This window comes from Vicugna pacos, chromosome 7 (assembly GCF_048564905.1).
Source record: "Vicugna pacos chromosome 7, VicPac4, whole genome shotgun sequence".
Lineage (NCBI taxonomy): Eukaryota > Metazoa > Chordata > Mammalia > Artiodactyla > Camelidae > Vicugna > Vicugna pacos.
Window position 1 is genome coordinate 78,190,640 of NC_132993.1, and position 21,135 is coordinate 78,211,774.

The following is a 21,135-nucleotide window of genomic DNA, read 5'->3' on the forward strand; positions in this document are numbered from 1 at the left end:
AACATTCAAACTGCAATGATAAAATCAGGCAGCAAGGATGAGAGGCAGAGAAGATTCTTATGGGAGAAATATACTACCGGAGGTTCTGCATTTAGTCCATCAGCTTACTGAGCCCAGAAACGTCATTATTGAGCTGGGAAGTCCTTCCAGATTCAGTAGCTTATGACTGAGGATACAGGGCCAACTTAGCTGAGTAAAAACTCATACATCAAAATTGGAATTTAAGAAGTTGCTACACTATAAAAGCATTTTTGATGCTGCATAAAATCATGATTCAGGTAGGGTTCCTGTACCTAGGGACGCAGTATGGCAGAGTGGTTTTAATGGTATGGGCTTTAGAACCAGACAGATTTGAGTGCTTCTGCAACACGCTGGCTAGGTAGCCCAGGGCAAATTACTTACCCTGTCTTCATTTTAGTTTTTCATGTTTTTCACAGAGTTATGCAAATTAATAGGTGCATGTAAAGTAATAAAATGGTGTCTTGTACATAGTATAATTATTCAAGAAATAGTAATTATTGCTTTTAAAATACATCCAGTTAAAGTATGATGAGGTACAAAATGAAGTTTTTACCCTTCTTTTATTGTGAAGCTGTACACCTAAGATGAGTATATGTAAGCAACCAACAGTACAAAAACATAGTTGCAAAAAAAGTAAGGTAGACTTAAAGAGAATTCAGTTGCATCAAGGCTGTTTCCCCTTGGCTTTCACAGGCTATGCGAAGACTTGCTTCCTGAAACTGGGCTCAGGAGGTCATGCTAAGCCAGGACTGGAAAGCAAAAGTTACCTACCACGTAATTCTATGCAAATATTTTCTGCATTGACTATTTTCTTTGAACTTGAAGCACTCATTCGTTTTCTGTTCTATTTTTTTAAACTCTTGGATTTTTCTTTTTAACCTCTCAACCATTGAAAGAAAAGCGCTAAGTTTGTTTTGAGGCTTTATTTATAATATGAGTAGCTTACTTCTAAAATGTGCAAAATGGTGAGGAGAATTTAGCAACATCCAGGACCTGCTGATGTTCTGCTGCTGTTCCCCATCATGGACTTGCCAACAGTGTTCACGTGGGTGCGCGTGTACCTCCCTGCAGCTAGGGCAAGAGTCGCCCAACAGCCTCTGTGGACAGGTGAGTCAGGAGTGATTATCCTACAGAAAATTCTATTTCTGACTGACCTTGAGACCCATGAGCTGCACTGATCACAGTGTAAGGTCACGATGAATAAATGCTGAACTATAATTACTAATGTACTTATCAATACATGCCTTTAAAAATCCCTCTTGGTAAATACAAAAATAAATTTTTTTAATGTGTACTTGGTTAGTGCTTAATAATGAGGTATTACTATATATGACCAGATATGTAACCAGAATTCAGAATAAAGGGAATGGTTCACTTAAAAGCTACAGAACTGGGCTGATAACATTTTAGAAATATTGACTCAGAGAAGTGAAGTGATAAGATTACTGTGGTTTACAGAAACCATTTTTCAATACGATAATAGTCAAGGATCACAAGTGTCAATGAAAAATCAAGTAACAATCAAGCTAAGAAAAAAAGAAAAGAGAATTTTATTTCAGCCAAATTGAGGCTTATAACCTGGGAAATAGATTCTGAGAAGCTCTGAGAACTGCTCCATTGATCAGGAGTTAGAGATGCAGTTTCATACATTTTTTGGAGACAAATTATTTATGTACCATATTGACAGATTAGCACTGTGTGCAGTTTATCAAAAACCATCTGTTAGTGAGTTATGCATATACAGAACAAGCCTTTGGTAAATGTGACCCCCTGTATGACATGAAAAAGAAATATTAACCACAGAATTACAATGCTGGCATCTGAAGAAAAGGGACAAACTATTCTCAAAGATTGATTTCATCCTCCTGCTTTGAGGATGTCTGGTTAATACATTATGTAGATGAATAGTGCACACCAGGATAGGCCGAGCACAAAGGGGGAATGTCATTTGTCTTTCTGTCTTAGTTTGATTGTACTGCCATGGAAAATTTATGATTTTTCCCCATCACTAGTAAGATCAACTAAAATATATGACAGACTATCTTTAGTTCAAAAATGCAGTTTGCTTTATCTTAGTTTATAGAAATTGTCATTACGTAGAGATATATTTAAGCATGGTCTATTTAAAATCTAACACAAGAATTGTTATTTGGAACAAAAATCTGTTTTGATATGTTTATGACTGGTGATTGAAACAAGTTTACATTTTTCTATAAAATTTTAGCAGGATGTGAAGTGATCTTTAACTGATTCTACCTTTCAAAAAAAAAAATCTAAAAAGCAAACTGCCTATATTGGTTAAGATAAAACATTCTAAATGAACTCAGTATCAAAGGAAAAAACTTAGTTTGGAATAAACACATTGAAAATATGTAAGTTCAAAAAAAAATCCATATGTTAGGCCAGAAAATATTTTTTACTTGATCATTTCTAAGTGCCAACAATTTTCAGGCATTGAATATGATGACCATGTGTATGGCTTTGGTCCTCTGGACTGGTCTCATATATTTCACACTAGAGAGAACGAAGTTGTACTTTTCTAGAGAAAAATACTCAGGTCCCCAACTAAGACAATGTCTTAACTTGATTGAGAATTACATTGTACCTTTGGCAGATGTGTGAAATTCCCAAATGTGTTTGGCTGTCCAAAGACAGCATGTCTTATCTCTGTTTTCCTTCTTAAACACAATCAGAAATAAGGTCTCTGTCTACTTCTGGAGGAATATCATTAGTGATCATATCAAACTGGTTGACTAAAAGAATCTCATCGTCCTCTCCATCCCCCTTCCCATACTACATATTGGAATTGCAGGAAGTTGTAATGGACTGTGGTGTTCTAATAGTCTTTCATGCTCATGGGTTATAATGTCTTTAATTGATGTGGAACAGATTTCTCCCCCTGTTGGGTACAGCGTAACCAGGATTATAACACTATCTCATTTTCACAGTTATACCTGCTTACAAGGACAACAAATCATATCTCTAAAGAGTGAATATAATAGTCTTGCAGAAAATGGATGAATACCTCTGTTCAATAGAGGAAATATGCACTGCTCATTTTTTTTTAATTAGTTGAAGGAAATACCAAAGTTACATTTCAAAGGCTAGAGTTTTGTAAAATCTTGGGTCTGTCTGTGGCTACGTAAGACCACAGTCTATTTGACTTGTTTCCCAAGCACACTCTAGAAATACTATCTCTTCCATGTATCTTGTGAATAGTAAACATACATTTAATTCTGTTTGTCAATGAAAATTTTACTTGAAATTAAAGCTTTTGTTATATTTTTAACCTGTAGAATACGATTCCAGTATTGTATATGAATTTCAATAACAAGTGGAAAAAGTCAAATCATGTACATTTGGAAATATTTGTGCATATTTTTTGAGATGTAGTGTTGCCTTTTAAACTACTCTGATGTGTCCTTTCTGAACAAAACTATTAAATATAGTAAAAATGCTAAATTTTAAGTCTGCCACTACTTTTTCTTAATTGGCATATAGTTGATTTATGATATTGTATTAGTTTCAACATAGTGATTCAAATTTTTTATACATTATACTCCATTTAAAGTTATTGTAAAATATTGGCTATATTCCCTGTGTTGTACAACAGATCCTTGTAGCTTATTTTATACATAGTAGTTTGTACCTCTTATTTCCCTACCCCTATCTTACTCCTCCTCCTTTCTCTCTCCCCACGGGTAACCACTAGTTTGTTCAATATATCTGTGTGTCTGTTTCTATTTTGTTATATTCATTTGTTTATTTTTTTAGATTCCACGTATAAGTGGTAACATACAGTTTTTGTCTTTCTCTGACTTATTTCACTAAGTATAATACCCTCCTGGTCCATCCATGTTATTGCAAATGGCAGAATTTCATTATTTTTTATGACTGAATAGTATTCTATTGGAAATTTATGTGTGTGTGTATGTTGTATATATGTATATGTATACACAACACATCATTATCCATTCATCTCTTGATGGACACTTAGGTTGCTTCCACATGTTGGCTATTGTAAATAAAGCTGCTGTGAACATTGGGGCGCATGTATCTTTTCAAATTAGTGTTTTTGTTTTCTTTGGATATATATCCAGCAGTGGATTTGCTGGATCATATGTTAGTTCTATTTTTAGTTTTTTGAGGAACCTCCATACTGTTTTCCACATGGCTGCATCAATTTATATTTCAACAGTGTATAAGGGCTCTTTTTTTCTCCACATCCTCACCAACATTTGTTAACTTTTTGATGACAGCCATTCTGGCAGGTGTGAGTTAGTATCTCGTGGTTTTGATTTGCATTCCTCTGATGATCGACGACACTGGGCATCTTTTCATGTGTCTGCTGGCCATCTGGATGTCTTCTTTAGAAAAATGTCTATTCAGGTCTTCTGCCCATTTTTTGACTGGGTGGTTTGTTTTTTTGATACTGAGTTGTATGAGTTGTTTATATATTTTGAACACTAACCCTTTATTGGTCATATCATTGCAAATACATTCTCCCATTCAGTAGGTTTTCATTTTGTCAGTGGTCTCCTGTGCTGTGCAGTGTGTCAGTACTTGGTAATCAGTCATCATTTTGATGTATTCTTTATAGCTCTACTTTCATCTGTTTGTGTGTGATTTCTTTTTGTAAAGACTTAATGTCCCCAGTACCTCTATTAAAAATAAATAAAAACCTAATTACCTCTTCCCCCACCAAAAAAAAAGAAAAAGACTTAATGCAATAAATGATGGTACAAATATCTAAGTTCAATCTTGTAATTCTTACCCAAATATTTCCAGCTTATTTTTTATTTCATTATTTTAAGCAAAATTTTCTCTCTGGTGCGACATACACATAAAAATGTTACAAAGTGTAGCATACCACATGAAGAATTTTCACAAAACAAGCACACCAGTATAGCTAGCACCCAGATCAATAAGCAAAACATAACTAGCACCCAGTTTTTTCTACTATATGCCTAGCCCTCTGCATTTCCATACACATTTTAGAAGAGCCTCTCAATTTCTAGCAATCATAATTCTTAGTATATTTTCTAGAATTAGCAAAAATTTTCATCAGGGACCAATGACACTCAACTTAAAAATTAAATGAAATAATACATGTTGAAACCTACAAAAATTAATCATGGTTATATCTTACTAGATGATATAAAATACAAAAGCAACATGATTTTTATCTTTGTGTGGTTTTTTAAATTAGAAATGTAAATTTCAACTTGTCTGCTTCATGAACTTTCAGGGGGGGACTCCTGAGTTGAAGTCAAGTTGTGTCTTCTTGGAACTGAGATGTGTCCAGGCACTGACACTGATGGGCCAGGCTAAATGGAAGTCTGTGTAATGACTGAGAAGCCTCCTGGGCTAGAGATATTCATTCTAAAGCAAGAAGGAGCAGACTTAAAGAGCTGACCCAGTAACAAGGCTGAGTTGTTGGTGGACGAGGTGATTGGGGGTAATACCGTGCCTGTCATTCTGGAGTATGTTCTAAGCCAGATCTCACATTTGGGTCCTTTGAAGAAATGAAGCTGTAAAAATATAATCCAAAAAAGCTGCTTTACCAAGATCCGTATAAAAGGATGGGGCACATGCAATACTCTTGGCAACCATTATAACAATATAATTCCAAAGACAAAGACAAAGGAAGGCATTCTGCCCTAGTCTCCAGGCAAACCTAGAGCTCTGGAGATACCTCAGGTCTTAACGATGGTCCCCTGAAAGAGTGCATGGAGGACAGCAGTCCTTGGTAGAACAGACTTGCTCATGAACACATGTCAGGCACTTACTGGAACTTCCAGAAATATTTGGGGCTTAGACCTGCGTGAACAGATGAGGTGAGAGTCAGTAAATCAGGGCTTGTTTCCATTTGCATCCTGCTGGGTTCCTAAAGAAAGTTTGGTTTCATTTAGAATAGAAAGCATTTATCACGCAAACAATATGACAAAAGCCACATGAACTTGAATCATATGAACTTCAGTTCCACAGAAAAGCCACATAAAGACAAATAGCCAGAAAGAATGGGAGAGAAAAATAAAAATGATGAGGGAGGAAGGAAAGGAAGATAAAAAGGAAAAAGATTAAAGAGCCACTGATGAAGAAAATGGCGCCAGAGAGGATAGGTAAATAAGAAAGGGGGAATTAGAAAAGAAAAAAGAAAGGGTGAATTAATTGAAGAAAGAGAAAAAAGGAAGGTTAAAATGAAGGAGAGAAGAGACAGGAAATCAGGGAAAAGCAGAAAGGAATGATGAGGGAGAGAATCTGGTAGTAGAAAAAGAAAATTCAAACAGGGGATTGGTTGCAATACAATCACATCATTTGAGAACTCAGAGTATTTAGCAACACTCCCTCTCCCACACATCACACCATTTCCTGAATTCTAGGTCCCCCCACCTGGTCCTATTTTTTCCCTCCATAATAGTTACCACCTTCTAGTATGCTCTATAACCCACCCAGGACTGCTTATTTTCTCTCCCTGCCTCCTCCCTTGTGCTAAAACAGAAGCTCCACCAGGGAAGGGATCTTTGTTTTGTTCCTGGACAGATTCCAAGCTCTAGAAGAGTGAGGAGTACCAGGAGCACAGTAGATGACTGGTACTGTTGGAAAACTGAATTCAGCTGCAGTGATGCTGAGTAAAGCCAGCATGGTTTGAGGACGGCAGTCACCTGAGTAAACAAGACATCCAGTTTCCTGGGCCTTCAGCCCTCTTCCTATGGCCTACCACAACTCACCAGCCCATCTGCCTGCTCTCCCTGCAGGTCTCCAGAAAAGCAGCTGGGGATTCACCTGGATGCTCACAGAGCTCCAAGGAGCTGAAGGCCCTTCTAGACTCTGCACTCATTTTGCATCTGCTAAGGTAGCCCACTTCATCCCTTTCTTCAGGAACATCTTTAAATCTAGACACAGAGGAACTGTTTTTGCATAAGATCTAGCTTAAAGGCCAGTCCCAATGCACTGTTTTAGATCAAGTGCTTCAGTATTCTGAGTCCCTCCCCATTATGCTTAAAAAAGAAAAAAAAAACCACTTTTACTTTGAAATGATTATGGATTCACAGGAATCTGTATGGCACGGCTCCCATGCACCCTTCACCCAGCCTCCCCCAGTGTTAACATCGTGCATAACTACAGTATAGTATAAAACCCTGGAAACTGGCATTGGTATACACCATAGGGCTTATTCACAAGTCACCATGCATGCGCGAAGCTCTATGCAATTTATCCCAAGTATAGCTTTATGTAAACACCACCACGATCAAGATGCACAGCTGTGCCATCAGCACAAGACACCACCCGAGGGCCCTTTTAAAAAAGCCCGCCTCGTGCAGATACACCTTTCCACGTCGCACCACTCCCAGACTCCCTGTGACCGACAAGGACATTCTGAGTTGCAGAAGCACCTCTGATACTACACTTCCTGCGGCCAGGATAGGCTGACTTGCCTAATATGCCAATTTAGACTTTGTCTGCAATTTTCTCCAGTTTTACTCATTACTATCCCAGTCATGGAGGAGTTGTAGGCCGCACAGGAGGATCTAAAGATCACCCTCTGAATGTAAAAGAAAGATACAAGTCCTTGACCAACCAGAGCTACAAGGTGGTGGAGACGCTTCAGGATGGAGACCACGTAGGGTTCTTGTCCTAGTCAGTTCAGACTGCTGTAACAAATTACTATAGGTCGAACGGCTTAAACAACAAACATTTCTATTTACTTCTCATAGTTCTGAAGGGTAAAGGTCTGAGACCAGTGTGCCAGCATAGGCAGGTTCTTGGGAAATGCCCTCTTCCTGGTTTACAGAGGGCGCTCAGAGGGTGTCCTCAGCCAGCTAGCTCTCTACCTGCAAGGCACTCATCCCATCGTGAGGGCTCCACTACCTCCCCAACACCCCGTCTCCAAATACCATCACTTTGGGACTATGGTTTCAACATGTAAGTTTGGGGGAGGGATACAGTTAGTTCACTGAAGCTCTCTGCAAGGCACCTGTGAGCTAGGGGACACGGCTACACACTGAGGATGGGTTCTGCTCTCTGTGTGTTGATCAGAGCAGGCAACCCTACCCCTTTCAGGTGAATTCACTTCCTAGCTCATCACTTTGTGATTTCAGGATCCTTTAACTCATTCCTCCAAGCCTGTATCATATACGGGCATCCTGCTATACCCTGGCACAGAAGTATTCAGGTGAAGAGAGGTCTGGACCATCGGAACACATTTGTGTGCCCACGACCTTTCTCCGGTAAGCTCCCAATAAAATGGGTAAGGGAAGGCAGTGGTGGGAAACGAGGTTGGGAGGTAGACTGGGGCCAGATTACGAGAGACCTTATATGTTACATTAAGGAGCTTGGATTTTATCCTCTACTCTGGTAAGAGATAAAGGCAAAATGGCTGGGTTACATTACCTAGCTAATCCAATCAGCTGACTTGGATACCTAGAAATAAATTCAGGAGAAATTAAAGTAGAGATGAATGCAGCTTTTGTTGTTTGGTTTCCAAGGACAGGGAAACAGATGAAAGATTAGCTTTTGTGATTTAGAAATAAAAACCTTGTTCCATGGATGTAATTTTTATTTCCCCAGTTTATCCCTTTAAGACAATACTAGTATTCTGTTATCTATCTGAGACATTACTTTTATGATTAGGAAAGTATGTGCTGTGTTAAAACACTGAAGGCAGAAGCAGATACTGATTCAAGTTTGTGGCATTAATGTTTCGTCACAGACACGTTATACTGTTTCTTATGCGGGAGCTGCTGTCTTTTCTGGTTTTACTTGCTGGTTAAAAAAACAAAGGAACTTCTGGTGCCTAAAACAAAGGATGAAGTGATTGCTTAATATTTCTGTTTAAACTAGTTATTAAATGTCTGTGACAAAATACAAGGTCTGGCACATAAGCATTCTGTGCTTGCTGTCACCTCCTCCCAAAGGACCGAAGGCTTCCACCCTGTGGGGGTGAGGCCCGCTCTGCTCTCCACACCGGGTGGCAGAGACGCAGCCAGCAGACACGCAGTGTGACAAGGCTCAGGATAAAATCTATACTCGGGGGTAGAAACCACACAGAGGCCAGATTTGCCTGCTTAAATAGCTGGGGCCAATTTCTTTTTTTAGTTTCACCTGTCTTTTTTTCTTTTTTTCTTTTTCTTTTTTAATCAGGGCACATGCTTCTCCATCAGTTCCTTACTGAAGTGCCTCTTCAGTGACAGGCAGGGAACTAGAGGCTGGGGCTACAGTAAGTGGTAAACAAAATAAGGGACCATCTCTATTCTCAGGAGACAGAGTCTAATGTGGGAGATGGTTGATCAGCAGGTAAACATCCCAATAAAGATACACTGACTGCTTGTGGTGGGGGCTTGAAGGCGACAAACAGAGGGCCTTGCCTCTTGGAGAATGACACAGACCTGGGGGGAAACTGTCCAAGCTGGGGACGGTAGAGGGAAGAGCCCTGAGGCAGGAACAATCTCAGCTGAGAAGCAGTCATTTGGGACTGAAAGATCAGCAGGACTGAGGAGGCTGCCAACGCAGGGTCCTAAATACTCAAGGCTTTGTAACCGGAAGGCACTGAAAGGCCTTAAACTAGGGGAGATACGGCCAGTTTTGTGTTTTTGGAAGATTACTCTGGGAGATGTACAGACTTGTTTGTTTTCACATGCAGAGAGCATCTCAAGGAATCACACAGGCTCTGGTCATGTCGGTTGCCTACAGGAAGAGGAGCTGGGAGGTGGCTGGGGGCAAGGGCGGGAGGAGGAAGGCCTCCTGGAGATCCTTTATTCACATCTGATTTCGAGGGTATTGTAGGTATTTTAAGACTGGACGCAGGAACAGGAAGAAAGCTATTGCAGACGTCCAGGACAAATCGGAGACATACTGACAAAAACCTGTTGATCAGACTGTGGGAGTGAGGGGCGAGGGAGGAATGAAGATGATTTCTGTTTTTGGATCTAGGATTAAGCAGCTAAGTAGATGATAACTGAAACTGGAGAGAGCTGAAGAGGATCAGATTGGAGACACTGGCAGCTCCAGTTTCTAGTTAGAAGAGGCTTGGGGGGTGGCTATCTAGTTGGAAGTAGAGGCTAGAAGAGATCTGTTTTAAATACTGACTTTGCAGAGCATTTCTGTCAGCCAGGGCATGTTGGATTATATGTGGTAACCTAAGATACACGCACATGGACACACCTGAGAACTAAAAAAAGAGCAAAAACCTCAGTGACTTACACAACAAAGGTCTTTTTTTGTTTGTTTTTCCCTTTTTGCTCAACATTTGCTGCATGTTCAAGTGACTCCCTGGGCAATTTTTTTCCCATGTAATGGCTCAGCATTCCAGGCTGCTTTGATTTTAGGCATCTATGTCTCGATAAATGATAAAACCTTGTAATAAAGAAGGGAAAAAAAGACAACAAGGAGAATTGTGCACCTAATCTTAAATATGTCCACCCAGAAGCAATACGTATAATTTTCACTTACATATCAGTGGCCAAGGTAAGAGCTACAGCCAAGTCTACCTCCAAGGACGTGGATAAATATAATCCTCTTATATAAATAAATATGATGTCTAGGAAAGGAAGGAGAGTTCACAGTACTGGTGCGCTCTAGCAATGCTTACGACACGTAAGAATGAAAACACTTCGAGTCTGTAGCAGAGAATGAGGGTGGAGGTTACAAGGAGAGGTGGAACCTGGGCCATTGGTGAGCACCCACCACCCTCCACGTCTGCCACGCCCTATTCAGTGCTGTGTTTTGTGTGTGGAGAAGACTCAAGAATCCCAGTTTTGGACACATTAAATTCAAGATGCCTCTATCCAAGCAGACGGGTCAAATAAGCAGCTAAATCAGGTCAGAGGACAGGTCTGGGCTGGAGATATAATTTGGGAGATTAAGAACTGTAGTTGGATATGAGAGTATGAAGTCCATGCGAGTGGTCCAGGCTGATGTGCTTGGGCGAAAGACTGTCTAAGGAAGATGTAAAGAGGATAGTTGGACAGAACCCTGCTAACGAAGAAATGAAAGGGGAGACTGAGAAGAATCAGAGAGGAAGGCAGAGAATCAGGAGTGACACTGAGAAAAGTAAGGGGGAAAAGCTTTAAAAGGTATGTGCGTTTCTGCTCTTATCAAAGCAAACTCCTCCACGTGTGTAGTGGAGTCCCACCCTCTTCTGCACCTCAGTTCCTCTCTCTCCTGAATCTTATCTATTAGCACTTACACCTGCTCCAGTGACTGTGCGAGGTGAGCAGGCAGGCTTACTGACCCTGGCTGATTAACAACAAGGGAAAGAAAACACCAGGCTGTTAAAAAACAAGTTGTTCCTCTCTTCCCAGAGCTGGCACCTTGATTCCAAGGATGTAACCATACAACACGCCACAAGTGCTGCACTGATCCCAAGGACATACCCCGGTATCTCTTTCTTTGCTCTCTTCCATCTGCCAAAGTTTTTGGGCTGAGCTCCATGGCAGGAAAGAGCCAGTAACAAAATGATTGGCACCACCTGAGTGATGGTCACGATGGCAGAGCCACCCAATAAAAGACCCCGTGGCCGGATGGGGGCTGGAGCTGTCTCATCCAGCTCCCTCGCTGACGGCTCCCTGCTCAAGTGGTTTTTTTTTTTTTTTTTTGCCTTCCCCCACCTTCTCTCTCTGATCAATAAAGCAGGTCTTTATTCCCATCCCCTGATGTTGTCCCTCTGCCTCTAGTGAGAATTCTTTCTCAACGGCAGGCAAGGACCCACAACTTTGCGAGGGCTTGCCCACACTTTGATGGGCTTTCCCATCTGGGCTCTCTCTACCTGCCAACAGCATCCCCCATCTGATAAACAAGGCCCACCTCGTCCAGGCTTCTTTCTATCCACTGTCATGTCCCGAAGCTCCAGGCACACGGCTCTCCTCCCAGTTCCCCAACAGTCCAAGTTCTTCGGTGCCTTTCCATTTACTCTTCCCTCTGCCTGGCAGGCTTTCCCCCAGGTTTTTCTAAACCTTTTCATCTTTTAAGTCTCAGCTTAAATGTCATCTTCTCAAAGAGGCCTTCTTTGACCATACTCCAACCCAGTTCTCCCAGTGCCACAGCTGCCGGTCTGTTTGTTTGGGTGGCTATCACAAAAAAGCCATCAACTTGGTGACTTACAAACAACAAACATATCTTTCTCATAGTTCTGGAGGCTGATCAGCGTCTGGGGAGGGCCCACTTCCTGGGCCACGGCAGGTGCCTTCTCACTGTGTCGTTACATGGCAGGAATGGGCAAGGCATCCCTGTGGGGCCTCTTTTATTAGGGCACTGATCCTACTCATGAGGGCTTCACCTTAAGACCTAATCGCTTTCCAAAGGCCCCATCTCCTAATCATCACCTTGGGGTAAGGATTTCAATTTACGAATTTGGAGGGAGTATGAGCCTTCAGAGCTTATTAAGTGCTTTATGTCATGTTGTCCTGCTCTATTTCCTTCACAGTATTTACAGTTCTCTGAAATTAAATGTTTACATGGGTACTGTGAGTTTCACCCCACCAGAGATCAAGCTACGAGAGGACAGAAGGCAGGCTTTGTTGGGGGAGTGGTCATTTCCTCCTAAAATAACACATTTTCAGCAATTTTAAGATACTACATTGATAAAAGAGTGGTTAACAATATGATGAAAATAACATTTGCGCAGGCAGTCTGGAATTCACACCGTCATGCAGGCGGAGAAGGCAGTCAAAGGCTGGCGCTTTCACAAGAGCCTGCTGCCCCGCCAATCCAAGCTGCAGGGCTCCCCACACCCCAGCCCAGGCCCCGGGCCAGGACACTCTGATGGCAGCAGGACCTGACTGCACCCTTGAGACACCACTGTGCTTAGAACAGTGTCAAACACACAGCAGGAGCTCAGTAATTACTGGATAAACGTTAACAGCTGCAAACGTTGCAGCCGGCTTAGAGTTCCTGCTGATAACCACCCAATGACTTTGACAGGAAGAATTTCCCTGCTCACCTCCGCGGGGGCATTTGCAGGTGGGTGTGGGCAAAATGGCTGGATTGCAGGGTGGGGAATAGAAAGGGAAGAGAGGGAGTGGAGCCAGGGAGACTGCTCTTTCTAGAAGCGTGGCTGCAAAGGGAAGAAAGAACAGGACAGTAACTACAGGATGCTAAATGAAGAGAGAGTTTTGTTTTGTTTCAAAAGGTAGGGACTTGATCTTTTAAAAAATATGTCTAGAGACTAGAGTCAGCAATGAAAGAATTGGAACTGATAACTGATGGAGTCTGGACAGAAGAGATCTAGCATATATAAGGACAAAGAATTCCCTTTCCTCTAGGGTAGAAAGGAGGTAAGACGAGTTGGAGGTAGGGGGTCAGGAAGCTGAAGAAGTGGGTCTGCCACTGGCTCTATTTTCTTTCTAAACAGAAAGCTCAGAAACAACTCCCCAGACTGCTCTTGTCAGTCTCTTCCCTTAACCAATATAATTCTGTCCCGTTTGTCTGCATTTCTCGTCACTACTCCAGGTGTGCTTCGTCTATCACCTTCCCCCTGTTCTGGACATGCCTGCAGCCCCCAGACCTTCAGCTGGTTTAGGGTATGACCATGGCCAGTCTTCTAGGATTGCCCTGCTCTTGGATACCCAAACAACAAAACCTTCCATCCTAGGAAACTACAGGGATTCCAGGCTTTTATCTGATTTCTTTAAATATCAATGAGGATTCCCACTGAGTGCTTTCGCGTTTCAGCCTTTATCACCTCACTTATGTAACTCAGTTCCAATGGGTATAATAATTCAGCCCAAAGGTGGACACAAATCTCTTCCTTAACTCCCTACAATATAACTAAGATATTTTAAACAAGACTTCATTTGAAGGCTTAGGGATAACAGAAAGGAATAACAAGAAAGAAAAGTAAGAAAGTGTTGTAACTCAAATGTCCAGCCCATTTTGTTCTTGCTCTACCTTGAGATCATTTTCACAGATGTCAGAAAAGCACATCTACTCGCAAAAGCACTGGTGATACTCTTTATCACATAGAAGAACTTGCAAAAAGCTCTGTCTGAACTCTTCTGCACTTCCAACCAAGTTTCTGTCTCTGTCAGGGGTTGGTTGCCTGCAAAAGTTTCCTCCCTCAGCACACAAAAATCTCAGGCCTGCAGCAAGGTCTTTCTCCAAATCACACCCTACTCAGCCTAACAAAAGCTGGACCTGACTGAACAATACTCTGGCACTCCGTGATACCTAATGGGAGTGTTTTTGTTTCTCTGCTGATCTTCCTGCATCAGAATCTCCTGGGGTCTGGGAATCAAACCAGAACATGTTTGACTAGTAGCTGTTTTCAAACAACTGCTTTAGGTAATTATCATGGAGCAAATGCTTAGTTTTGGGGCCACAATATATTTATCCCTATATATGCACACTGCCTTATTACTATTACAGTTTTCTGTCTCTTCATAGAACTTTCAAACATTTGATGAAATATGGTATATATGTAGATTTTGTTTACCTGTGGCTAGTGCCACCTAGTGGACATCACCTAAACAGCTTTGGGTCTAGGATTTGTATCTACCTGGCAAAGGTGATGATAAAGATGAAAGTGGCCATGGCTGACAATTATTGCGTGTTTATCACTTGTTGGGCACGGCATTAGATGGGATGCTAATCTATTTAAAGTTATTAATCTCCAAAACAACACAAAAAGGTGGAAACAACTGTCCCATTTTGCAGAATATGGAAACCGAGACAAGGAAGGCTTGAGTGAGTTGCCTAAAGCCGCTCAGGAAATAAATGGCAGAGTTAAAATTCCAGAGTCCACGCATTAATATATTGGGAAGTGGGTGGATGTGGATGGTGTGGTTTAGCACCTGGGAGATGACTAAAGAAGACAAGTCCTGACGGGTTCCAAGGAAGCAGCTCAGTTGCCTCCTGGGGCAACAAGAAGGGGCCAAAGAAACATCTAGCAGTGGACATTGGGCAGACAGGACTCGTTCGGAATTTCTCTGGTGCCCTAGGCAAGAACGCAGGGGGACCAGGCCATCATTTTTATTGTCTTTCACTGCAAGAGATAACCAAATATTCACAATAAATAGGCTAGGTGAAGCAGGGTGAAGACTGACCCTTTCCCTTCCTCCCCTCAAATTAGAAAGCTCTGACTCTGCCCTGACTAATTAGAGTCTTTATTCCTGATGAAGGGAGAGGACAGAAGAGCCCCTCCGTGAGAAGTTCAGGGCACACAAGTCCTCATCTTTTCTCTGCTGAGTAGCCTTCAGATTCATGGCGCTCTCAAGGATTTTCTTCGTCACTCAGGAAAATCAGGTCATTCCTAGAGGTACTGGTTAGCTTGGGCTGCAACAACAAAATACCACAGACTGAGTGGTTTGAACAATGGAAATTTATTTCCTTATAGTTCTGGAAGCTAGAAGTCCGAGATCTGGATGCCAGCCTGTTTGGGTTCTGGTGAGAGCTCCCTTCCCAGCCACGGGGTGCATGTGGAGGAAGAGAGAGCAAGTTCTCTGGGATCTCTTCTAAGGGTACTAACCCTATCACAAGGGCCCCCTCTCATGACCTCATTTGATCCTAATTACCTTCTGAAGGCCCCACCTCCAAATGCCACCACATTGGGGGTCAGTACTTCAATGTATGAATTTTAGAAGGATGTAAATATTCAGTCCTTCACACGCTGTCACTGGCCCATCAAAATTCATATCCTTATCCCATGTGAAATACACCCATTCCATCCTAACAACTCGAAAAGTCTTAATTCATTTCAGTATCAACTCTGAAGTCTAAAGTCCAAATCTCATTCTAAAAATCATCTAAATCATCTATGAGTGAAACCAGACAGGATTCATCCTGAGGCAAAATTCCTCTCCAGCTCACTCAAGAAGAGCTCAGGTGTGCTCTGCTGCTTGAGTTCCTTAATATTTGAAGATATGAGCTAATGTCTTCTGCTAGTCAGTGTTCTTTGCTCATTTTATTGGATGAACTACGAATACTGGTGTAATAAATTGTCACTGATTGTTTACAATCTTAGTGGTCAGTGCCATCCTATCAGTTATTTTTTATTGTAAGCTTTTATCCAGTTATCACGTTCATTTCTGTGCAAGCACTTTAAATGTTTCTTTGACAGGGTCATATTACCTTTGATGACGTTCTTCAGTAAGTCAACAAGTATTCTGTGAGCGCCTTCTGCTATACTACTGGGTATTATGAGACTATGAATGGCCAATGGACGCTGTCCCCTGGGAGCTTGTCTTACAGGGTGGATAAAGTAAGTATGCGGCTGCTATATGAAGTAGAGAGTGATGTCTCAAAGGAAACATAGCGCCTGGATGCTCTGCAGGGACAGTGATTACCAAGAGGAATGAAGGAAAGGAACATCTATGGAAGATGTGTTATTTGGCAAGCAATAAAGAGCCTTCAAGGATGTTATCTTCTTTGATCTTTTCAGGAAAACTCTCTAAGGGAAGTTTTTATTATCCCCATTTTACTGATATACAAGTTGAGCTTGAGTGATTGCCCAGTGTCATATAGGAAGGGTGGAGATGTGAATCCAGTTCTACCTGATTCCAAAGCTTACGCTCCTTCTCTACCACATGTCACCCACTGCAAGGATGAGTCAGGCAAGCCTTGATGAGGAGAGTGGCATCTGAGCAGGGGCCTTGATGGGTAGGTAGGTTTTAAGGTGGGAGTAAGAATTGCAAATCCATGCTTAGTATTTTTCTCAGCTGAGGGACAGGTGGGTGTTAAATCTACTGTCAAGAAATTGTTTTTGTTCATTTGAAGCCCCAGTTCTGAGGAGGAGAGAAACTCCAAGTAGCCTTGTTCTTGAGTTTCCTGGTATTGTTTAATCTTGGATGTCTATCTTCTTCCTCATCACCCCTTTATGCAGCCAACACCATGGTTAAGTCCTCCCAGTGCAAAGATTTATCCCTCCTTTCAGACATTTCTAGAATAGTATAACCTCTTCAAAACACTGTGGGAGATATAAAGCACTGGTTTCAAACTTAAATTCCAAGCCATTAATGTACTTTAACATTTTAGTGGGTCATAACCACCCTTTTTTTTTTTTTAAGGACAGAATAGAAATAGCAGAGAGCACTGCTTGTAGAAAGGGTAAGTATAGTTTCATGACACTATGTATATGTGTGTGTGTTTGTGTACTGGGCTATGATGTAAAATATATTTCTGATTGAGTGACAGAGATTTCTTTAACTCTAACAGGGCCTATTTACAAACCAAGTATACCAGGGAAAGCCCCTTCCGACTGGCATGGAGTGGCAGCTGGGGTAAGGGTCAGGGAGCCCTTGGACAAAAGCTTTCTCAAGTCTAGGAAACAGTATCACAGACTGCTTGCTCACAGCAATTTCAGACCCTAAGGATTCCTTCCGGAGTGAGCTGAATAGAAATGCAGAGAGAAAAACCAAGATGGTTATCTCTGAGCAGAGGAGCTGAAGGGAGGAGCAGGCCTATCCAGCTCAAAGGATATCCATGGCCAAATTTTCCTTCTCAGAAGAGAAGGCAGGCTGCAGGGCCTCTCCGGCTCGGACTGCTGCCCACGCGGGTGTACAGAGGGAGAGGCCTTCCACCACCAGTGCTCAGTCCTTGTGTCTTACTTCCTTCTTATTCCCGGAATCTGTCTGTTGCCCAGTTTTTGACGGTGTTTGGAAAGCTGGCTGCCATACTGTGGTAATATGCTGAAGCTGGGACTGTGTGGGGCTGGAGTTAAGTCAGCTAACCGAGCTTGATTTCTAGTCACTCAACTGACTCCAATATACAGAAGTCAAAGAATTTTGGCTAAACATCAGACTTGCTTTGCGTGCATCAGGATGCTAACAGGCCCACGGCTACCCTACTGAACCTATCTTCAAAACCTATCTCCAGTCCATACGTACAGGTAACAGTGACATTGCAGCTAACATTCAATACTCATTCAATAATGTGCCAGCTGCTATACGTTATCTCATGTAATCCTTACTGTCACCCCAAGAAGCAATGAATACTAACTACCATTTAATGAGGGCTTACTGTGCAATAGAAAATAACATTTCATTCCCACAGCCACCCTAAAGGTAGGTACTATCATTATCCCCTTTTTACAAGTGAAGGAAGTCAATCACAAAGATTAGGTAATCTAAAGTCTTATAACTGGTAAACCGAAGTGCTGGGCTTGGAACCCAGTTTTTAACTCCCAAGTGCATATATATGACCACTCTATGCTACTACTTTTTCCGCCCACCGCTACTTAACAAACTTGTTTATGTGTGGTAGACGCCACCCTGATCATTACCAGTTCATTCACACTTGCTGGCATTTGGCCATCAAAGAGGTCTCACGCTTCTCGGTCAACTGTTCTTATGTGTAACAGTACTGAATTGCTCTGCTTCCCCCGCCACCGCCCCCACCCCCCAATTTAAGATCTGCACGTTGTTTCTGAATATATCTTGCTGAATAGATCATGCTAGGTTTTTTGTTTTTTAAATTGAGTTATAGTCGATTTACAATGCTGTGTCAGTTTCTGGCGTACCACACAATTTTTCAGTCATACATGAATATACATATATTCATTTTCATATTCTTTTTCCCCGTGAGCTACCACAAGAACTTGAATATATTTCCCTTTGCTATACAGTATAATCTCGAACTCCCAGTCTGTCCCTTCCCATCCACCTCCCCCCAATACTAGGTTTTGTATATATGCTCCTTCTTAACTGTTACTCTGAAATCTTACTTTTCAAGGTTCTCCACAATCATACTTTATTTCACTTTTCAGTACTTCCAAACATGGATCAGCAGTACTAACTGAAGCTGATCACTGTCCTTTGTAGAAGCTATAACAACTCTTACATCTGTGCCCCTGCTCCTTCCTGTTTGATATGCCTCCTTCATTGCTCTCATCTTCAAACCCTGACCCGTTCATCAAGGGTCATCTTATATTCCTCCATAAAGCCTACCTTTATCCTACTGCTCGTTATTTTCTCTGCAAGTAGGTAGCACTGCATTCCCTTGAAACACTTGCGAATTTCATTATATGTTTTTAATTATTTCTATAAAGGCTGGCCGGTATGGTCCTGGCTGTAGGGGCCATTATTTGCAAGATTGCAGTGCTTGCCTCCTACAGTGTGATACAACTGAAAGAGCGTGAGGACATGAAGGTTACCGTCCTCATCTGGTACTGATGAGTCTCACACAGGCTCCTGGGGAAAGCGCTCTGATACCCCTACTGTTTTCCTCATAGGTGAACAGCGCTATACAAATGGAAGGCCATCAAAACACCTTGAAGAACATTAGCTTATAATGCACAGGCCAGCAGATGCCTGTCAGTAGGATGAAAATACGCACCTCAGTGCTCAGATCGTCCATTACGATGACATTTCATTTTTATAAACCTCAGGACAGTACCAAGCTATAAAATAAATACGAATGTCAACTTTCAATAAAGAAATTGCGACCAATTACAGAGCCCAGGTTACCAGCAACGGATACCAGAGGGCAGTAATAAAATGTAAGTCTTCATACTGTTTCATTTATCAATTTAGGTGAAGAAATTAATGTCATACTGTTACTGCACTGGCAAAGTGAGGCAACTACAGCTGAGGGGGAGGTGAATATAGAGTTTAAAACAATACATAGAGCAACAGAGGTCAAGTCAAACAATTCAACAAATCAACAGGAAATCTAAAATAAGTGAGTTTTCTCTCAGTAAATTTTCATAACAAGCACCATAAAATGCTGACAAAACTTCTGACTTACATATTAAATTATGCAAACCACAGTTTGAAGGCTCTTTTTAATTCTAATTCTTTAAATATTAGCATCAGCAGACACTAATATTATTATTCTGAACCTGGATTTGCATCAATTCCGTCAATGGCTGACAGGCTAAATATGAGGATACGAAAAATAAAAAGAGCTCCTCCTAGGTGAAAGCGACCTTCTTTTATACCCCAAATTGGTGAAAAATGCCTGATCATATCAGCACTGCATTTAGATAAATAGGGAGGCATGGGAGAAAGGTTAAGCTTCCACCAGCCTGCAAAGTTAAAAAAAAAAAATGCGCAGCAGATGAGAGCATCTTGAAAAACCACTTAGCAATATAGAAACTTACGTTTTAACAAAAGCAGGAGTTCCTTTGATTCACAATTGCCTTAGCTGTGAATGTACCTAAAAACTTGTTTATAATGCTGCAGATATAGTGGGAAAGTCTTTAAAAAAAATCCCAGTAAAACACTCACCAGATAACACAGAATACTTACAGTACTGCTCCTATTATTAAAGCTCTTACTGTTTAACTAACAGATATAACCCATTGCTACACCTACTTTATTCGTAATTCAGCCCCATGAAACCACTTCTATGAGAGGTCAATACAATAATCTGATTGATCTAGGAACTCTGGCACTGAAAGCGTGCATAACACAAGGTAATGATGTCGTCACCGAGGGACGACAGGAATAGAACCCAAATCCCTTGACTCCCGAGCTTGTGTTTTCCACTAATTGTGCTCCTTTCTACTGATTCGAGAGCATCAAGTGTGAAGGGTTGGAGAAGCGAGTGGACACAGATGCGCCAAGACCGAGAGGTGCAGACAGCACTAAAGGTCCTCAGGAGTCACTCTCTGGCACTTGCCTTTTGTTTCGGCTGAGGACGATGAAAGCGGCAGCCAGGACGAACCCCTGGGACCAAGAACTGGAACTAGGTACTGCCCGTGGTGATAACTGTCTCTTCCTCGTTTTAGGCTTTTCCTCTTTCACTTCACCCTTTCGGCCAGCCCTAACGCGCTCTCCGGTCCTCAGCTCCACAATGCACTTTAGTGTCGCTGTCCTCTAGTAAGAAGCGGCCGCGCTGCACCCGCCCTCCACCTGGCCCTGCTTCCAGTACTTAGGAGGGATGTTCTGGGGAGGGATTCTAGTGCCACCAGCGTTTTCCCTTGAAAATGAGTGCTAATCGAGCGTTAGAAATGGGTTTCAATTGTTAGCAACTTAAGAGGTTGGAACGGGGCCAGATACCCAAGTCTGCACTGCGTGGGTCCCCGCAGCTCGTCACGACAAAGCGAAATGCAGACAATAAGCATAGAGCCTTTCTTTCTAGCTCGGAGCCTCACACAGCTCAGCTGTTCCCCGGGCAACCTCCCACCGGAGGACGCCTGCCGGAGCGCGCGTGTTTACACTTTTCCTAGACCAGGAGGTA

At 42.0% G+C, this 21,135-nt stretch overlaps 1 protein-coding gene and 2 long non-coding RNA genes across 7 annotated transcripts in view; 1 reads left to right on the forward strand and 2 right to left on the reverse strand.

Moving 5' to 3' along the window:
* The window catches only part of SLC26A4 (solute carrier family 26 member 4), a 46,820-nt gene extending 45,410 nt beyond the window's left edge, over positions 1-1,410 (forward strand). For all 3 annotated transcript variants that reach the window (XM_031679792.2, XM_031679793.2, XM_072965219.1), the window contains exon 21: positions 715-1,410. In XM_031679792.2, the coding sequence (XP_031535652.1) occupies positions 715-738 (24 nt within the window). In that variant the 3' untranslated portion in view covers positions 739-1,410. The remainder of the gene's footprint in view (positions 1-714) is intronic.
* The window catches only part of LOC116281335 (uncharacterized), a 58,832-nt gene that overhangs the window by 37,440 nt on the left and 257 nt on the right, over positions 1-21,135 (reverse strand). The gene's annotated exons all lie outside the window — the stretch shown is intronic.
* LOC140697455 (uncharacterized) lies at positions 14,973-21,127 on the reverse strand. Its single transcript, XR_012074584.1, has 2 exons — positions 20,575-21,127; positions 14,973-15,291 (listed from the first exon to the last, which is right to left on the reverse strand). It is a non-coding gene; the product is annotated as an uncharacterized lncRNA (long non-coding RNA).